Genomic DNA, 20628 nt, shown 5'->3' with positions numbered 1-20628 from the left:
TGAAAAATAATCAATATTATTTTAGTACGTGCATTTGAAGAATGCAATATACACTATATACTATATTTTGAATCACAACCATATATTGAATGGAATAACGTCATATATTTCATAAATGAAAGTTAAAAATGTTTAATAGTAGATACAAATGAATTAAATAAAACGTTTTAAACTGTGCTTACATATATTAAAAAATGAAAAAACTCGAAAAACTAAGTTCTTGAATTCTTTGATTATATTTTGCACCTCTCCAAGAAATTTCTGACCTAAAAAATAAAAACACAAATTAATTCAGAAATGACTAGAAGCATATGAATAAACTTACTATTTTTGTAGAGACTGTTCTTGTCTTACAAAAGACAAAATCCGACTGATCACACTCCTTCAAATGTCTTAACATTAAATACCTCTAGCACGACATAAAACATATAAAAACAAGTCCTCTAAAATGACAATTACTATAGCTGAAGCATAATATAGTCCCTCAACAGATGCTTCTCCCATCCTTTCATCATCAATAATCCATCGAGTCTGACTCACATTTCACAAATACTGCAATACAGAGAATAATGCCATGATTTGCCAGTTGCATGAAGATATAAATATATCTACATACTCTATAAAATTCAAATACAAACTACTATACTTATTTTCCATGTCATATATATACACTACAAGAAAAAACACTTTTGACGACTAAATTTTTAGTCGCCAAAAGTCCTCTTTTAATCGCCAAATGTAGAATTATCACTTTTCCGGACTAAATATTTTAGTCGCCGCTGTGGTCGCCAATACCTTTGGCGACTAAAGATTAGTTAGTCGGCAATATATAGGTCTTCAACGACTAAAGTTTTAGTCGCCAATAGTCGATTCCATTTGTGAAATTATACATTTTGCGACTAAGTTTTAGTCGCCAATAGTGTTTTTTTTTTTATTTATACAATTGGCGACTGCTTTTTTCGTCGGCAATTGTCACTCTTTTTGGCGACCACAGTATTTTGTCGCCAAGAGCATTTTTCAAAAAAAAAAAAAGATTACCCAGTGTGCCTCCGCATCACCCACGCTTCGAACCTGCGACCTCCAAGCTCCAAACCTTAACGACACATGCCACCCCACTATGCCACTCAACCATCACATGAATATAATTGCAACTTATATTATTTATATATTACTTTCACCAGTATTAATACAACAGAATATATATAAATATAATTATATATATTCAAATATAATTTATGTAAAACATAAATTATTTATTAAAAAAAAAATTATCTCACTTTTGGCGACTAAATCCATTATTTAGTCGCCAATTCTACAATTTTAGGCTACTAATTAATTTTGCAGTCGCTAAAAAAATGTTGCGCCTAAAAACACACCTTTTGGCGACTAAACCTGTTTTAGTCGCCAAAAACGTCCCCTTTTGGCTACTAAACTGAATTTTAGTCACCAATACTCAGTTTTTAGCTACTAATTTTTTTTTTTGTAGCCAAAAAGCTTCACTTCAGCGACTAATCTGGTTTTAGTCGCCAAAACACCTACAATCGGCGACCAATCTGCTTTTTAGTCGCCAAAACCAGCACCTTTGGCTACTAAATTGTTTTAGTCGGCAAAAACCATCACTTTTGGCGACGAAAATTGTGTTAATCGCTGAAACCCATATAATAGGCGACCAAACTGATTTTTAGTCGCCAATACATAAACATTTGGCTACTAAATGGTTTTAGTCGCCAAAAGTCTTCATTTTTGGCGACCAAAATGGATTTAGTCGCCATTTGTGCAACTTTCAGCGACGAAATTCATTTTTTTAGTCGCCATTGGTGCTTTTTGTTGTAGTGATAGTTCCACAATACCATGAGAGACAGGTTTAAAAAAATAATAATTAAATTAGACATCTTTAAAATGAATTAAAAAAAATGTGTCAGAAAAAATTAAGTAAATGTTGCATGGACTCTCCCACTAAATAGAAAAAATATGTATTATTTATACAACTTCTTTAATAGAATAGGAAATATCAATTGAAGAATAGTATATTGGTTTCAATGGGTTTGAGTTTTCAGTTATATACTTCAATTGCAAAAGCCTATGTTTTTAAGTATACATACCTCAATATTGCAGAAATGGATCACTTGGGAGAATACTAAATAGCAGGATATACTCCCTCCAATAGGTGATGGATCGCAGTTTTAAATTTTTCGTTATCTAGTCAAGTACTTTATTCATCTATGGGAGTACTAATAAGTGAACAGAAAGAAGGAAAAAAACAAGAAGTAATACTAAAAGAGTAATCAAAAGGGAGAGAAGGACCAAGGTAAAATACTTGTATTACATAGGTGGACTTCAGCACTGGAATTTTGCTTCCTCAACTCTTCTAGTAACTGAAACATAATGTCAATAAAAGTAAGATTTTAGATGGTGATGTAAATTAATGAAGAAAGAGGATCTAAAATTCAATAAAATAAGATCATTGACCTTGTCAATTAGGAACATGAAGGAAGTGAACTATTTAAGAACTTAAACATGCAGATATAGATGGTGAAAAATAAAAGAAATTGGAACATATCAATTTTCCTTGAGACCTTCAAGAGACAGTTAAATCAGCCCAAAAAATGTTTGTAACAAATTCTATGAAAGAAAATAGATAAACCCATTTGAAAAGAATACCCTAACGTTGCACATTTAATCATCTTCATATTGTAGAAATGAAAAAGAGAGAAAGGTAATGTGGATTGCTTAAGCCAGGCACAGAACTTTCCAAGAAATTTCTCACATAGGGTGTGTGTTCCTTAATTGTAATTGCAAATTCCTCATAACATCAACATGCAATAATACAGTTTCTAAACACTGTCAGCCCACAAATCTCCTACAGGAATTTCTCAACCCCAATTCAAAACATGCCTAACACTATAGTCTATAGCTCAAGTTTATCCATTGACCTTTGGATTAATCTCAACCAATGGAAACTATAAACAAACCGTCCTAAACTCCCATATGAACAACACCAGTCAAAGAACCATATCTCATCAAAACCTACTTTATCAGAACTCCTCCAAAAATAACAAAAAGATAACAGAGCATTGAACTATAATTGACAACATTACTGAACTAGATTGAATTATCCCTACCAAAAATATCATTCCCACTAAACATACACCCCATCAAACATAAAATCCTAAGGCAGCAAACAAAACCAAAAGTGGCAAAATGAACACACAATTTTTTTTTTTTAAAAAAAATTCATATCAGCAATGAAACATCAAGTCTTGATAAAATCCATAGTGAAGAGAAACTCCCATTCTAATTTAAAAACCTTTAAAACAATAACAATCAATAGCTCGAATGGTAAGCAAGACAAAGATTTCATACCTTTCTTTCAAGTCTTCACTAGTCAACACATGTTCTCCGAATAAAAGGTTGAGTTGGGCAATTTGGGTCTGGACTCCTGGTTACGAAAAAAATGAAACACAAAATCTATAAAATCAATAGCCAAATCGAATCTCAATCATCATTAATTGAACCACAAAAAGTCCACCGAAATAAACAGTTTAATGTAACTGGAAAAAATGACACAAATTCAATCATTTGTATAATACATACATACACACACATACATATGTATGTATTATAAACGCATATATACTAGTCTATAGATATATATACATAACGGAGAAGAAGAAGTTAACGTAAGATCTGAAGAAAGATGAAGTCAAAACCTTTACCAAGGATAGATTGGGGAAGAATCAGAGTAGTTCATCATCGACACAAATGTTTAAAAAGAAAAACCTAAAAATCTCTACACTACCAAAACATCGATAACACAAATGTTTCAAGACCCCAAAATCGAAACTATACGTCAATCAAACAAACTAACCAAATACAAACTAATTGAATATAGATCCAAGCAATTTCAGAATCGAAAATGAACAAAAACAATTGAAATCGAATGCAAATCAAAATGTCTATTGTGTAGCCATGGAAAACTCCTTATCTCGAGTCATTACAAAATGAATTAGGGTTTCGAATCATCAAATACTTGAATTCAAAAGCAAAAAAGGGAGAAATTGAACATGTTTAAGAAATGAAAAAGAGATTCAAGCTTCGAACAAACACAACAAAGCCAGAGAGAGAAGATTAGAATCTTTACCATAAATGAATTAGGCCTTTGAATGATCAGATGCTTGAATTCAAAAGGCAAAGACGAAGAATCGAGCACAATTAGAGAGAGATTTAAGCTTCGAACAAGAACAGCAAAGCCAGAAAGAAAGATATACATACAACATAATTATCTAAAATCAAAACCCTGTGTTGAATATGAGGGCTCTATGCTGAATCTGTTGATTGGAACCTTAGGGTTGAGATTGAGAGAGAGAGTGACTGAGTGAGTGAGTCGATCGGTTTCCGTCGTATTCAAAATAAGGAGGCTTATGGGAATATTTGATCTAAAAATAAAATTTTAAATATATATATATATATATATACAATCACACGTTAATTAAAAAATGTGATTTAAAAAAAAAAGATATAATCACACTTAATTAAAAAGTGAGATAAAAAATAAATATTATCACACTAAATTAATTTAAGTGCGATTAAAATATTAATTTGATTTTTTTAATCACACTTTCATTAAAAGTGTCATGTTTTAATTTCTTTAAGTGTGATCTTTAAGCATTTTTGTAGTAGTATGGAGCTATGATTTTCATCCTTACTTCAATCTGGTAGCGGTGTCTGGTTTGTGCGTGGACAAGGTCATTGAACTTGCCCGGCAACGTCTCTCAACCATTGGCATGGGCTTCACAGTCTGCATTTTCACAAACTTACTCATTTGTCCCATGTGGGCTAGTGATGAACTTCATCACTCTACAGCCTCCAAGTTCCAAAAGCTTGCTTCCTGTATTCAAGGTATAACAATTGAACAAAACAACAATAATACGAATAACAACCATCTCAATTTTTTATGCTTTATGATAGAATTCTTCCGAAAACTCAGACATCAAAAAGTATTTGAATTCATTTTTTAGCTTATCTATAAGCTTTTGTTTTTTTATTCTTTTTTTTTCTGAACTTATCAAAAAGATTGAAATGCTTTTGTGTGATCAATGTAGGAATCTTGGAGGAGTACTTCAGAGAAGTCAATGAGAAGGAAAAACAGCCCGGTGCCAATTTTGCCAATTGCAAATCAGTGATACACTCCAAGTCGAGCGATGAGTCTCTGGTATATTTCTGTCAACTTACTAATAGAAAATATTTTGCAAAAGGAAATTAACTACTTTTCCATTCAATTAGAGAAAATTCCAATGGCATTAACCTTTTTTTGATCTACTTTCCTTCTCATTTTCTCCGAAAAATTTAGTAGCTTACATTCATGGATCAAAATCTCTGTACTATTTCAGGCAAATTTTGCAAGATGGGAACCATGGCATGGAAAATTTGGGTTCTCATATCCCTGGGATAAATACCTACAAATCAGAGATGTTCTTTGAGACCTTGCTGCTACCATTATTTCACTTAAAGGGTGTCTTCAATCTCCTAGACAGGTCCGGAATTCATACTCTTCCTCTTGGTTTTATTTACTTTTTAGACCCATCTCGAATAGATAATTCTAAAAATTTGAAAAGAGAAAAAAAATTATTAGACAAAAATAAGCCAATTTTTGGAAGTGTTTTTTTAATTATATATATATATATATATATAATTTAGCCTATTTTCATTTTTAATTCTAAAAATTAAAACGAATTCACTCAAAGTTTAGAGAATCCTATGTAAGATTCGCACTCCGAATGGTACCGATATTGTTAGCTTTAGCTAGGCCCTCACAGCTTTAAAATGCATTATCACTAGAAAGGGATGTAGTAGATATGTAGCCCATAAACTTTTTCTACCTAAACTATGTGAGACAGGATGTTACAATTTATATTAACATTTTGTTCCAATCGTGTGTGATCAACCTTCATCAAATCCACGACAGTCGATCAAGGAACTGTTTGAAGCAGTTGGCTCGTTGCTCGTGTGGATTCTTGGAGAGCTCGGAGAGAACATTATAAAAATGGAAAAATGCCGGCCTAAATCCTTGATGGCGTCAAAATTGCAGTCGATGAGAGCAAAGCTTAGCCTACTCGCTTCTCCTTCCAAGCTAGGAGCACCGGAGAACGGTGATGGACTTGCTATGGCTAGTTTTGTGTTCTTGTTGATGGAGATAGTAGAAAAAGTGGAAGTATTGGCAAAAGAGGTCGAAGAACTCGGTGAACTTGCTGATTTTCAAGCTAGATAGATGGCAGTTTTGATTGAGATGTGAGCATTTGATGCTATATACATCCATCAGAGCCAATTTTTTAGCCCTTTAAATGTACATATATGCAAAAAAAGATTACTTTATTATTGAAGGGGAGGAGATCATATGGCCCCAAAGGGGGGTGGTTACTACGCTACTGTATGGTGATGAAAAAATATGGGATTATATATATGTTTACAGATTTATATAAATTAAACTGAGGGATGCTAGTTTTCATTTCAAGGCTGTGGGCTGTTCTAATTTCATTTTTGGTTCCCCTTAAAAAAATGATTTTAAAAATTAAAAAAACAATTAAAAAGTGTTAAGCACTTGCAATGTGTCTGCCTTGAATTCTTTCATGAATTCTTTCAATTAGACACTTGCCAAAATTCATTAATGTCATTAAATAATTTCAAGTTTATAATAATAAGAAATCGACTAAGAATATGATAATCCCCAACTCTAGCGGTTTCTTTCTTTATAACCAGACTATACCCTATCCCATCCTATTTCAAACCAAAGAACGGAAATCGTCTTAAATTCGAATTGCATAGTGAATCTTCTTTCTACTCGATTTATTCCAATAACCCAAAAGGAAAGGCCGAGAAAGATTTTAGTTGAACATTGTTTCTCTTGTGATTTGTAACTTGGTTATTTCAAAACCAGGGACAGTACTCTGCTATAATATTGAAAAATCTAGATTAGAAGAAGAGGAAGAAGCAGATGACCTTGGAAGCATTCAACCTGACTCGACTCCAGCGTGAAGCTACAGTCTTTGGTTTGAAGAAATTGAAGAATGTAATCGTACTGTGATTCAACCGAGCATAATCGATCGCTTGCCACCTTCAAAAGCATATATAAACAAACATCTACTGTAATTGATTTAAGCTTATGCATATATACATACATATTTAAAAAAAAAAAAAAAAAAAATCAAAACCCCCAACCAGAAATCGTTGAATCAAATGCACTAATTCAAAACCCCCAACCAGAAATCGTTGAATTGAAATCCAAATAGTTTAATCAAATGCCCTAATTTAAGAAGGGAAGGGTTTCAGAAAAGAAAAGAAACAAACAACCTTACCAAAATTGCAGGTCTTTCCCAAGCCAATGAGTTTCAAAAGCTTGTAAGGGAAATGAAGAGCACCGTCTATAGCGAAGAGGGTGGGTGTCTATCGGGGAAGAGGATCCGAAATCGGGGAAGAGGATCCGAAATCGGGGAAGATGAGGAGGCACAGAGGTTGTGCCGATGAGGTGTTTATCGTTCTGAGAGAGAGAGAGAGAGACAGAGCGTGAGAAGAAGAAAAGAAGAAACTGTTGTGCGTGTGTGATGGGTGGGAACTCTCAATGTGTAAAATAATCTCAGCCATTTATTTGTTGTAAGATCTGTGGACCATTCTAATCAATTATAAAGGATATATATTTTTATAAAGGATATATGTTTTTATAGAAAGGAGCAATTATATCAATTATAAAGGATATATATTTTTATAAAGGATATATGTTTTTATAGAAAGGAGCAATTATAAAGGATATATATTTCTTTTTGAGTTAAATGCATTTTGAAATAATTTTTTTTTTAATTTGTATTTTGGTGTTGGGGCTTTTTTTTTTAAAAAAAATTAGGAATTGTATATTTAATATAAAAATTAAATTGGAATATTTTATACAAACACACCTATTTAGGAAGTGTGATTAAATATATATGTATATATATAATCACACTTATTTAAAAAGTGTGATTAAAAAGTAATAATCTATATATAATCACATTTTAATCAGAATGTGTGATTAAAAAATATATAAATAATCACACTTTAATTAGAATGTGTGATTAAAAAATATATATATAATCACACTCATTTCAAAAGTGTGATTACAAAGTATTAGAGTATATATAATGACACTTTAATTAGAAGGTGTGATTAAAAAATATACAAATAATCACATTTTAATTAGAATGTGTGATTAAAAAATATATATATATAATCACACTTATTTAAAAAATGTGATTAAAAAGTAGTAGTGTATATATAATCACACTTTAATTAGTAGGTGTGATTAAAAAATATATAAATAATCACACTTAATTAGAATGTGTGATTAAAAAATATATATATAATCACACTCATTTAAAAAGTGTGATTAAAAAGTAGTAGTGTATATATAATCACACTTTAATTAGAAAGTGTGATTAAAAAATATATAAATAATCACACTTTAATTAGAATGTGTGATTAAAAAAAATATATATATAATCACACTTATTAAAAAAGTGTGATTAAAAAGTAGTAGTGTATATATAATCACATTTTAATTAGAATGTGTGATTAAAAAAATATATATATAATCACACTTAATTGAAAAGTGACATAAAAAATAAATATTATCACACTTAATCAAATCAAGTGTAATTAAAATATCAATCTAATTTTTTTTATCACACTTTCAATAAAAGTGAGATATTTTTTTTTTGTCAAAGTGTGATCTTTAACTATTTTTGTAGCAGTAGACCCACATTCTAATTTCAAACCATTGAAATGTGTCTTAAGGATATTTTTTGCTTTTAATTTTGGAGTTACGGTGATTATGAAAGGAAGGATATCAAAATCAAAACAGAAAGACAAAAACAATGACATTTTAAAAAATTATTAAAAAAATAAAAGATCAGAAAAGATCATATGGTATTATACTCCAAATATCAGTATTTTTACCTTGAGATAAATATCAATTGCTCTGTGTGTGGGTAAAAATTTGACCACACTGCCCGCTTAGTAATCAACTGGAGAGCACTGGCAGAATAGATGGTTTCAGCTAACCTGTAACAGAGAGAAAAGGCTCCGGCGGTGGTTCTTCCACCCGGGGGCACTCCGACGATCAAGTCAGTATATTTCTCCAAGATAATCAAGTGCTAAACTTAATGCTCAAAACATAAATTGTATATCTTAGACCCACGGGGGTGCCTCTCTTTTATAGTTAACTTAATCCAAGTCCTACTAGAAGTAAGACTTCTATGGACTCCAATTCAATACTGACTTTGGACTCTTCAAGAGATAAAGATAAACTCTTAAAGAGCTTTATCCTTATCTTGGCTAGGTCTCCTCTTTGTTCTAGGACTCTTGTCCTCTATCCGATTATCTCGGATTCCGATATCTTCGGAAATAACCTCGGCAACCCCGAGATCACCTCGGTGTAACTACCACGACACATGGCACCTCGGCTGACACGCCACGTGTTGGTACTCAGAAAATATATCCCCACAACTGCCCCCTAGGTTCTATTACCTCGGTATTCTGAGGTGATGGAACCTATATCGATATTTCTTTCTGCATTTTGGCTCAAAAACTGTTTGGCCGAGATGATTCATTTCAAGCCGATGTGTTCTCTTCAGAGAACAAGAATTCAAACGAACTCCCCCACGCGCATGAGCTGTCATGCACTTCTAGCCGTTTCTGTTACGTATTCTGTCTTCATTAGCCCGTGCCTGCGACGAGCTTGTAAGTTAGCTCCCATCCGTCTGCGCCGTCTAACGTATCCGGTGCTCCGGGCGCAATAAATGCCCTTGTTTTGCCGCCGTTTTAAGTTTTTAATAAAACTTCTCTTTCCTTCTTCCTTTCTCCACTTTTTGCATTCTGATTTCTTGCTTTTTCTCTCTCTAAAAGCTCTAGCATTCTTCGAATCTGCCATTTCTCTAGGCCCCAAACTCTGTGACCGTCTTTATTCTTCCATTCCCGCGAAGCTTTCACCACTGTTATAACCGTCGTCTGATCTCGGCGAATATCGTTCCGGCTTCACTTCATTCGGTAAGCAACTGGCCCCCCTTTTTTTCAGCTCTTGATTGTTTCTGAAGTTTCTTGCTATTATTGTTCTGCACAGGCATTATTTGTGAATCATTCACCTGAATGCATCCTATTTCATGATTTTGTACATGTCATGAACACTTGCATTGTTTCACCACTGTTCTTGGCCTTTAACCCTTTGTATTCTTCGTGTTTTTGATAGCCCATTTTTGTTCTTGAATCTGAAACTTCGTCTTTGTTTTCTGCTTTTCGTATCTGTTCCAGATCTATGCCCTCGACCTTCGTCTTTATAGTATTAGGTTTGGGATTTGGTTGTAGAACCTTCAATCTTTAGGGAAAACTGAAACAAACCTTACCAGTCCTTACCCAGATTTGAAACCGAGGTTCTAGCAACCCTTCTGAAACACCTATCTTCTGAAACACAGTCTTCTTTGTTTAGGCCGACGTAATGGGTATGTGGAGACACCGGGTAAACACCCCAACTAAACTTGAATTCTTTAGGCAAGAATTCTCAATTCCAGCCGATGTTCGTCTCAGGCTAGCTGGGGATGACGATTCCAGTATGCCTACAGATCATACGATGCCTTTTCCAATAGTAGCTTTTATTGAATGTGGACTTCAACTTCCACTTAATTCCCTCTTTCGTGAAGTTCTTCATTTCTACAGGTTGAACCCCATGCAACTTACTATTAACTCCTATAGGGTGATTAACGGTATCATAGCTTTAGCTAGGCAGGAGAATGTTAGGATCACCCTGGCCGACCTTCAGTACTGTTATAAAATGTGCCCCCTTAACCTGAAGGAAAAAGGTTATGTCTACTACCTCAAGCCGAGGTGTACCGAGTTCAAAATTGTAGCCGACCTCCCAGACTCCAACAAGGGAGCGGGGGATGACTTTGTCATTGCTTCAGGAAGTTGGGAATTTGGTCCGGACGAAGATGTTCACCTCTACCCTCTTCCTCAAACAGTTAAAGAGGGCAAGGGTAAGAGCCCAGCGTCAATACTTAGAGCTCGTTTGTTTTGAAGGATAACTCATGGGATTGGACTATTAATCCGGAGGGATTAATAGTCCGTTCTTTGGTATGGATTTTTTGGTCCGAATTAATAATCCCTCCGGACTATTAATCCGGAATTCACTGGTTTATTGTATCCCGGGGGGAGCCTAGGACAGAATCTATGGGATAATGTATCCCATGGGATTGGCTAGCTTTATTACATCTTTGACCCTCTCATCTTTCTTGCTTTTCCCATTTTGCTTTCACTGCAGCAGATTCATACAAAGTAAAATTTTACTCTGTATGAAAGTAAAACTTTACTCTGTATGAAAGTAAAATTTTACTCTGTATAAAAGTAAAATTTTACATTCTGAAACTAAAAGTAAAATTTTACATTCTGAAACTAAAAGTAAAATTTTACTCTGTATGAAAGTAAAATTTTACTCTGTATGAAAGTAAAATTTTACTCTGAATAAGAGTAAAATGTTACACTCTGAAACTAAAAGTAAAATTTTACTCTGTATAAAAGTAAAATTTTACTCTAGTTCTGTCAAATGAAAAAAACAGAGCAATAGAAACAGAGAAATTGTGAAGTGTCCTTATTAGCTCTTTTCCTTTATCGTGTTTATATTTCCACCTGATTGAATAATTGAATAATTGAAATTGTATATATTGCCTTTATGGTGCTTATAATTGACTAATTGAAATTGAAATTGTATACATTTTATGGTGTTTAATTGAAATTGTATATATTGTCTCTCTATGGTTGGCTTTGTATTGTGTTTCTAGATTTCTGATTATGACAAACAAAAAAATTCTGATAATAACATAACAAAGCAATATATAGGTTGATTTTTTTATGTAAGGGTGTTCACAAATTGTGTTTTCAGATTTTTTTGCTTTGAGGTTATTATTTGATTTTTTATGATAATAAAATTGTGATTTTTTATATCAAGGATTGTGATATATATTCTTTTTATACAAAAATCTAGCTACACTAAAAATCTAGCTAGATGTTTAGTTGAACACTTGAAAAAATTGGAATGACAAGGTAGAATTAGGCATGAAGTCAATAAAATCTGTGACGCATGAAGTCAAGAACTTTGTCATGTTGTTATCACAATTGCTACCTTGTCTTGATCTACTAGAATTACGCATGAAGTCAAAAAAATTTAATATTTGGTGCATTCATGGTATTAATTATACTTAATAAAGTAAAAAAAAAATTAAACATCTCAATTACAAATTAAAATAAATTTAGGTAATATTTATTAATATTCTATTTATTTAATATTTTAAAAGTTATAGTAAACAAATTAAATAAAATTTATAATTTAGATTTAATATTCTTATTATTTAGTAAATAATTCAAAAGGGCAAAATAGTCTTTTGAACATTTATCCTTCTCCATAATATCCCAAACAAACATGGGATTCAATAGAATAGTCCAATCTAGACCTCTAATCCCATGACTAAACAAACATAGGATACAAATCTAGTCCGACCAAATAGTCCAGAGACAATGTATCCCAGGACTAACAGTCCGATGGATTACAATCCCTCCTTATCCAGTTCGTCCAAACAAACGCACCCTTAGTTGTTTCTTTTTATAAGTCTTCATAACTTTGTCTGTTTATAATGTCTGTTTGTTTGTCTTGCAGATCTTCACCAGCCACCGAAAAACTTCCGCCAATCTTTCTTCCCAGGAAAAGATTTAAAGAAGCTCCTAGATCTGCCAATTCACAAGTGCAAAGCTCCTCTGTTGCTGAACTTTATTCCGACATACAAATCAACTCTGCCCGACGTCCCAAGGTCGAAGAAAAAGAGCCTCTCTCCCCCTACTGCCATAACTCAAACTGCTTCTACATCCCGGACAGATCAGGAGTCCACATCTGACCCAACCAATCAACCATCCACTTCAGCCGCATACTTGATCCCAATTCTAGAAAGAAGACGTCGGCGACGCCTTGTCAAAACTGCCAAAATGGGACGCCCGAAGCCCATTGCTCAAGACCTCCTAGCCGACCTTCCAACCGACGTCGATGCTGTTCCGTCCCAACCTTTGCCCCCACCGAAGCCAAGAAGAACCAAGAAGGCCCAGCCTAAGGCCAATACTACTGAAGTTGAGGCTGAGGATGCGCTGCCTATCTCTCAACTGGCTGAGAGTAAAAAGGCTACTTCTGCCTCTGCCAAGAGGTCTGCCGAGGCCCAACCCTCAGGGTCCACCCAATCGAAGAAGCCGAGGTCATCGTCTGCGACGACCTCGGGGTCCAAAAAGTCTGATGTTCCTTGGGCTCCCCAGATTACTCTGGAAGATAGGCCCATTATGACCAATGAAAGCGCCGATGACATTAATGTCGGCGTTGCCCTTACTACGACGCTGCTCCTTCCGAGGGATTTGGAGCGAAATGCTGGGTTCAGCGAGTATGAGAACTATGCTCTAATGCTCCAGCACTCCGTCCAAGTAAGTGTTCTTATTTTGACTTTTGACTTGTCCTTCTGCTTTATACTTAGAAGATTCTCTAACACTTCTGTTTTCTTTCAGGCCATCCAGCACGCCCATTCATTTTCAATGCAATCTTTTGAAAATCGGCAAAGATTGGCCGATATGAAGAGGGAGGCTTCTGCCCTGAAGAAGGAGAGCAAATCTCTTGAATCGAAGATGAAAAAATTGGAGGATCAGGCCGAGGCTGCTGCTAAGGCCCAGCAGATGGCCGAAGAAAAAGCGGAGTCTGCTGAGGCTATCCGAAAAGTTGCTGAGGCCAAAAAGAAAGAGGCCGAGGTAAAAAAGGCCCAGGCTGAGAAGGAGCTACAGAAGGCTCTGGCCACCAAAGAGGCTGAAGTCAAAGAAGCTGATGAGAAGGCCTACGCCCAGGGCATGGCCGACGTCACTGAGGAGTTTAAACTTCAAGTCAGGCAGGCATGCAACAGGGGATTTTCCCTAGGTTGGATGGCCCTCGCCAAAAAGCTCAATATCCTAGATCACTCGCCACTGCACCAGGCTGACCCTATTCCTCTTCCATTTCCTCCACCTCCACCTTCAAGCCGAGCTGAAGACGAATCAGAGTCTAAGGTTGATGCCGAGGATGAGGATAACAATGACGGTGATGCTCTAGTAAGGAAGCCCAAGGATGCCGATGAGACCAAATCCCCTCCTCCAACTGAGCAAGTCATGGACTTAACTTTGGATGAAGAGGGTGGTGAGGTTGAGGAGGTGTCCAAGGAGGCTGGTCCAGGGCAGCTATCATCTGACCTCCTTCTGGCTGACAGAAGTCTTGAAAAAACACTAGCAGAGATTGACGCCGAGCTGGTGGCAGAGAAGGTTGCCGAAGTGGTTTCGTAAGAAACTTCCGAGGTCCAAACCCAAACTGTTCCTGAAGGTGAAGAATCATGAATTCCATGTCTTTTGTACTTTTTTCTTTTTTGGACAATATAAGTTTCTTTGTATGGCCGAAGTGCCTTTCCCTATTAAAACAATTTACTTCTAGTAGGTCGTAGTGCCTTCTTTTGTATATAACTGCAACTGTTTTTCTATGGATGTTTCAATCTTGTAATTTTCTGTTGATTGCTTCTGCATAGTTCTATACTTAAAATTGTTTGCATGCCTTTCCATTTTAGCTTCTTTGTGCAATCTTCTCGGGGTTACGTACCTCGGGTACAGCAACGTCGAATTTTACTTCGGCAAGATACAGACCTGCAAACTCTTCATAAATTCCAACAAGTATTTAACATACACTATTCAATGTTAACTCTGCAAACGTTTCTCAAGTTATAACAAGTGTTAAATAATGATCTACTTGTAAAGTGCTACAAATTTCAACAAGTGTTTAAACAATGTACTTAGCCTTTTACTTAACCTGTAAATCGTTGAAAATTTCAACAGATGATTATATGTTGGCTTAACATCAACTTGTAAATTGCTACAAATTTCAACAAGTGTTAAGCATTTTCCTTAGGTTTAGGCAACCTACATATGGCTATAAGGGTTTAAGCAATAACCTTGGCTCAGCTTCAACTTGTAAATTGCTACAAATTTCAACAAGTGAAGATAAGGAATCAGCTTAATTCCAACTTGTAAATTGCTACAAATTTCAACAAGTGAATTAAGGAATAATCTTGGCTTAACTTCAACTTGTAAATTGCTACAAATTTCAACAAGTGAAGATAAGGAATTAGCTTAATTCCAACTTGTAAATTGCTACAAATTTCAACAAGTGAATTAAGGAATAATCTCGGCTTAACTTCAACTTGTAAATTGCTACAAATTTAAACAAGTGAAGATAAGGAATCAGTTTAATTCCAACTTGTAAATTGCTACAAATTTCAACAAGTGAATTAAGGAATAACCTCGGCTTAACTTCAACTTGTAAATTGCTACAAATTTCAACAAGTGAAGATAAGGAATCAGCTTAATTCCAACTTGTAAATTGCTACAAATTTCAACAAGTGAATTAAGAAATAACCTCAGCTTAACTTCAACTTGTAAATTGCTACAAATTTCAACAAGTGAAGATAAGGAATCAGCTTAATTCCAACTTGTAAATTGCTACAAATTTCAACAAGTGAATTAAGGAATAATCTCTGGCTTCTTTCTGCCCCCAATGTGAACCTGAGTTCTAGTTGGGTTCTCATTATTTATGTCTCCAAAAACATGAATATGTAACTTTATCAATCATATGTGTTGAAAGAATTCTGAAAAGACTTTATTGATGATATCGGCCAAAAATGATGCACATCTAATGATAGAAAAATTTCAAATTACAAGTATTCCAAGGTCTGGGCAATGCTTTGCCCTTACTGTCTTGAAGTCGATAAGCTCCATTGCCTAATACCGAAGTGATTCTGTAGGGTCCTTCCCAATTTGGGCCAAGCTTGCCTTCTCTGGGATCCTTCTTGTTGCCGACGACTTTTCTCAAGACCAGGTCGCCGACCTGAAAATCTCTTGGATTGAACTTCTTGTTGTAAGCTCTGGCAAGCTGTTGCTGGTATATTGCAAGCTGAATTACAGCTTTCTCTCTTCATTCTTCCAAAAGATCCAGATCTCGGGCTAAGAGTATGTCAATGGTGCCATTCTCTACTCCATGGGTTCTGATTCCTGGGATGCCGATCTCCAACGGGATGACTGCTTCTGTGCCATAAGCCATGGCAAAGGGGGATTCTCCTGTTGATCTTCTTGGCGTAGTCCGATATGCCCAAAGTACGTTGGGCAACTCGTCTACCCACTTTCCTTTTGCTGCCTGCAGCCTCTTCTTTATTCCATCCAAAATTACTTTATTGGATGCTTCTGTTTGCCCATTACTTTGGGGAAAACTTGGTGTTGAAAAGTAATTCTTGATCTTGAATTTTGCACAAAAGTTCTTGATGAGTTTGCTGTCAAACTGTGTTCCATTGTCGGCAACTATTGCTCTTGGAATCCCAAATCTGGTTATGATGTTTCTCCATATAAAGTTCTTGACGTCTACATTTCGGATTTTGGCAAGAGGTTCTGCCTCTATCCACTTTGTAAAGTAGTCTGTTGCTACCAGCAAGTATTTTTTCTGTCCAGTTGCCTGGGGAAGTTGCCCGACAAGATCCATGCCCCATTGGGCGAACGGTCAAGGGCTGGATACTGGATTCAGGTCAGCAGCTGGCTGATGTATCAAAGGTGCAAACCTTTGGCATTGTTCACACTTTTTCACATAGGCTTCAGCGTCCTTTCGCATGTAGGGCCATCAATACCCCTGGGTAATTGCCCTGTGGGCTAATGATCTGCCCCCAGCGTGGCTTCCACAAATCCCTTCATGAATCTCGTAGAGAAAATCTTCAACCTACAAAGGGTGTACGCACCTTAAAAGGGGTCCAGTGAAGGACCTTCTGTAAAGATGGCCTTCTGCTGTCAGACTAAATCTGGCCGACTTCAATCTGATTTTATGTGCTTCCTTATGGTCTTCTGGCAGCTTTCCCTCTTTTAAGAATGCAATGATTGCATCCATCCAGCTTGGTCCCAAGTCCACGCATAATGCTTCTTGCTCTGTGCTCTGTGCTCTGTGGTTCTATGCTCGGGCCCGACATATAGTCGATCATAATTGTCCTTGTTTTTCCAGTCTGCATTAAGCTTGCCAGGTTGGCCAACGCGTCGGCGTGGGTGTTGTCATCTCGGCTGACTTGGAGTAGTCGACAGTTCTGAAATAGGGCTGCCAATCTGATGACCTCTTTTGCGTATGCCGACATCCTTTCGTCCCTGGCTGCAAATTCTCCTGTTGACTGGTTAATAATAAGTTGTGAATCACAAAAAACAATTACCTCATCTGCTTCTGCTACTGCTGCCAGTTTTAGCCCTGCAATTAATGCTTCGTATTCAGCTTCATTGTTTGAGGCCTTGAATCCCAAATGGATGGACTGTTCTATTATTTCTCAATCTGGAGATATCAGCAGTATTCCTGCCCCCGCTCCTTGACGGTTTGAACTTCCATCGACGAACAGTCTGAATGAATCGCCGATGTAGATGCTGCAGGGTCTAAGTTTTTCCTTTCTTTGCTCTTTTGCCTTTGGCTGGGATTCTCCTTGCTTGCTGGGACAATGCTCATCTTGGCTCAACGGAGCCCGATGTTCGGCGGTTTCAGGCGTGAATTCTGCTATGAAGTCGGCCAAAACTTGGCCCTTTATTGCTATTCTCGGCCTGAACTCCAGGTCATACTGGCCCAGGGCTACTGCCCACCTTGCTATCCTTCTTGTTAAGTCTCCTTGTTGCAACAAGGACTTCAGTGGGTGCTCTGTTAGGACCACAATCTTGTGCGCCTGAAAGTAATGGTTCAACTTTTTTGAAGCCATTACTAAGGCCAGCATTAATTTCTCCAGTGGTAGATATCTTGTTTCTGCATCGGCCAAGGTTTTACTTACAAAATAAACAGCCTTTTGCTCCCCTGTTTGCTCTCGGATTAGTACTGCGCTGACTGCATGTTCTGACACAGCCAGGTATAAAAACAGTTCTTCCCCAGGTTCAGGTGTTGAGAGGACTGGGGTTGTTGTTAAGTATTTCTTCAGGTTGGTCAAAGCGGCCTCGCATTCTTCTGTCCACAAGAAGTCTGTGGCTTTTTTCACCAGGTTGAAGAAGGGTCTGCACTTGTCTGAGCTTCTGCTGATGAATCTGTTTAGGGCTGTGGCCCTTCCAGTAAGCATCTGAACTTGTTTTGCCGATGTCGGGCTCTTTAGTTCCAGGATGGCCTTGATTTGGTCTGGGCTGGCCTCAATGCCCTTTCTTGTTACCAGATACCCTAAAAACTTACCTGATCCAACTCCAAACGCATACTTCGATGCGTTGAGTCGGAGCCGATATCTTTTGAGTATATCAAAGACCTCTTTTAGGTTGGTAAGATGACCCTTAGATTCCTTGGTCTTCACGACCATGTCATCGATGTAGACTTCCACTGTTTTTCCAATCAGGTGCTTAAACATCTTTGTTACTAACCTTTGATAGGTTGCTCTTGCGTTTTTCAACCCAAAAGGCATTACCTTGTAACAGTACAGGCCTTTAGGGGTGATGAACGCGGTCTTCTCCTCGTCTGGAGGGTACATGCCAATTTGGTGGTACCCTCTGTATGCATCTAGAAAACTCATCCTTTCGTGCCCTGAAGTAGCATCTACTAGCTGGTCAATCTTGGGCAGAGGAAAGCTGTCTTTGGGGCAGGCTTTGTTGAGGCTGGTAAAGTCTACACAAACCCTCCATTTGCCATTCCTCTTTTTTACTTCTACTGTGTTGGACAGCCATGTCGGGTACTGAACTTCTCGGATGGCCCTGGCCTCCAGAAGTCTGCTACCTCTTCTTCTACTGCTTCGACGTGCATCAATGTCGGTCTTCTGGCTCGTTGAATCACAGGTTTTGCCGACCTGTCGACATTCAGTCTGTGGCAAGTGACCTCAGGGTCAATGCCAGGCATCTCATAAGGTGTCCAGGCGAACACCTCTATGTTTGTTCTCAAAAAATCTTCCAGTTCTCTTTCCTCTTCTCTGGCTAAGCCTGAGCTGAGAAGAAAGAAACGCTCTTCGTCGCCCTCCTGGACGAGGATTTTCTTTAGCGCTTCTTCGCTCTTCTCGGCTGGTTCTTTGCCGACGTCTTCTAGGACCTCTATGTCCTCATCTTCAATTTCTTCTTTCTTTGGCTCTCGTACGCTGCAGGTAGACTTCATTGCTGCCATGGAGCAATTCTTTGCCTGCAGTTGATCTCCTCTGACTTCTTCAATCCCATGCTCTATTGGGAACCGCAGTAGTTGATGCAATGTTGAGGGAACTGCCCCCATTGCATGCAACCACGACCTTCCCAAGATGATGTTGTATGGTGAGGGCGTGTCAATTACCAGAAACTCTGTTTTGATCTTTTTAGTACCTGCTTGTACTTCCAAGTTTGTTGCGCCTAGTGGCCATGTCGGCGTTCCATTGAAGTCGACCATTGGGCCGCTGGATTGCTCTAAGTCATCAGGGTGAAGGCCCAGCTCCTTGTAACATCTGACATACATGATGTCGCAAGAGCTGCCTTGATCTATTAGGATGCGTTTCACTTGGCACTCCCCAACCTGGAGGGATACTACCAAGGCATCATTATGCGGATGTTGGACCAATTCCAGGTCGGCTTCGGTAAAGGCTATCATTGGCCCTTGGCACTCTTCTGGCCGATGTCTCTTTTCCCCGACTTGGTAGACATGCTGTAAATGTCTTACCCTCTAGGTTTCCCCTCTGACTTCGTTTTCGTTGACCCTTGAGTGGATCACATTAACCACCCGTGGTCCTCCTGCTTGTGGTTGCTGTGCTGGGGGAGGCGGAGCTGCTGGTGCTTGAGGCAACCTTGCCTGTTCTTCCCTTGTCCTGGCTTCATTGACCAGGTCCCTCAGAAGGCCTTGCCTTACCAAGTCCTCTAAGTGTGCTTTCAAGGCTCTGCAACCCTGAGTTGGGTGCCCTTCTTCGTTGTGGTAGGCATAACGCTTGCCAACGTTTCTTCTCATGAATTCCCCTGGTGCTCTTGCCGGTGCCCTGAAATAGGGTTGGTTTCGAATTTGATCCAGGACTTTATGGATTGGGATTCGGAATACCGTCGTCACTGCCTGTTTACTTCTCAATTCTGTTTCTTGTTTGGTCGGTCCGTTGTTACCTCGGCCTCGCTTCGGCGAGCCGTTTCCCTTCTCTTGTTTTACCTCTTTGTTTCCCGATGTATCTTCTTCGGCTCTGGCGTACTTCTCAATTCTCGCCATGAGTTCTTCCATGTTTTTTGGCAATGTTTTTGCCAAAGACTTCCGCAGTGGGCAGTCGTCTTTCAGGCCGTTCTTGAAAGACACGACCGCCACCTCTTGGTTGCATTCGGGTATTCGGTTGAACACCTCATAGTACCTCTTCGCGTAGGCCCTAAGGCCTTCATCCTTGGTGATTCTTAAAGCCATCAAAGCGTCAACCGTCAGGGCTTGCAGCTTGTTGGTCACGAACCTGGCCACAAACATCTCGGCCAGGCCTTCCCATGTCTTTATGCTTCCCTTCGGTAGTTTATGGAACCAATCAGATGCAATTTCCCCGAAGGATGAGGGGAATACTTTGCAGAGCA

General features: G+C 37.7%; 1 protein-coding gene and 1 long non-coding RNA gene across 3 annotated transcripts; one reads left to right on the top strand and one right to left on the bottom strand.

Annotated features, from left to right (window-relative positions):
* Nucleotides 1–85: 85 nt before the first annotated feature.
* LOC145824568 (uncharacterized) lies at nt 86–7606 on the bottom strand. Of its 2 annotated transcripts, none has more exons than XR_014366344.1 (6): nt 7353–7606; nt 6997–7111; nt 4707–4888; nt 3364–3439; nt 1039–2375; nt 86–552 (listed from the first exon to the last, which is right to left on the bottom strand). It is a non-coding gene; the product is annotated as an uncharacterized LOC145824568 (long non-coding RNA). The 2 variants fall into 2 exon arrangements; XR_014366343.1 differs by having other exon boundaries at nt 2318–2375; nt 7353–7476.
* On the top strand, nt 4228–5869 carry LOC145824567 (aluminum-activated malate transporter 8-like). Its single transcript, XM_082924608.1, has 3 exons — nt 4228–4899; nt 5103–5212; nt 5391–5869. Exons 1-3 carry the CDS (start codon nt 4785–4787, stop codon nt 5478–5480), a joined length of 315 nt encoding a protein of 104 aa, XP_082780734.1. The 5' UTR covers nt 4228–4784; the 3' UTR covers nt 5481–5869.
* Nucleotides 7607–20628: the final 13022 nt, after the last annotated feature.

Source organism: Camellia sinensis, chromosome 4 (assembly GCF_055761805.1).
Source record: "Camellia sinensis isolate YWXY chromosome 4, ASM5576180v1, whole genome shotgun sequence".
Taxonomy (NCBI): domain Eukaryota; kingdom Viridiplantae; phylum Streptophyta; class Magnoliopsida; order Ericales; family Theaceae; genus Camellia; species Camellia sinensis.
This window is presented reverse-complemented; position numbering and strand designations above follow the sequence as displayed.

What these genes read in the sequence shown, in the direction of transcription:
- LOC145824567 (XM_082924608.1), top strand. Translation starts at nt 4,785, where the DNA reads ATGGGCTTCACAGTCTGCATTTTCACAAACTTACTCATTTGTCCCATG. An exon ending in GCTTGCTTCCTGTATTCAAG is followed by an intron (nt 4,900 to 5,102) that starts GTATAACAATTG and finishes TGATCAATGTAG; the next exon opens with GAATCTTGGAGGAGTACTTC. An exon ending in AGTCGAGCGATGAGTCTCTG is followed by an intron (nt 5,213 to 5,390) that starts GTATATTTCTGT and finishes GTACTATTTCAG; the next exon opens with GCAAATTTTGCAAGATGGGA.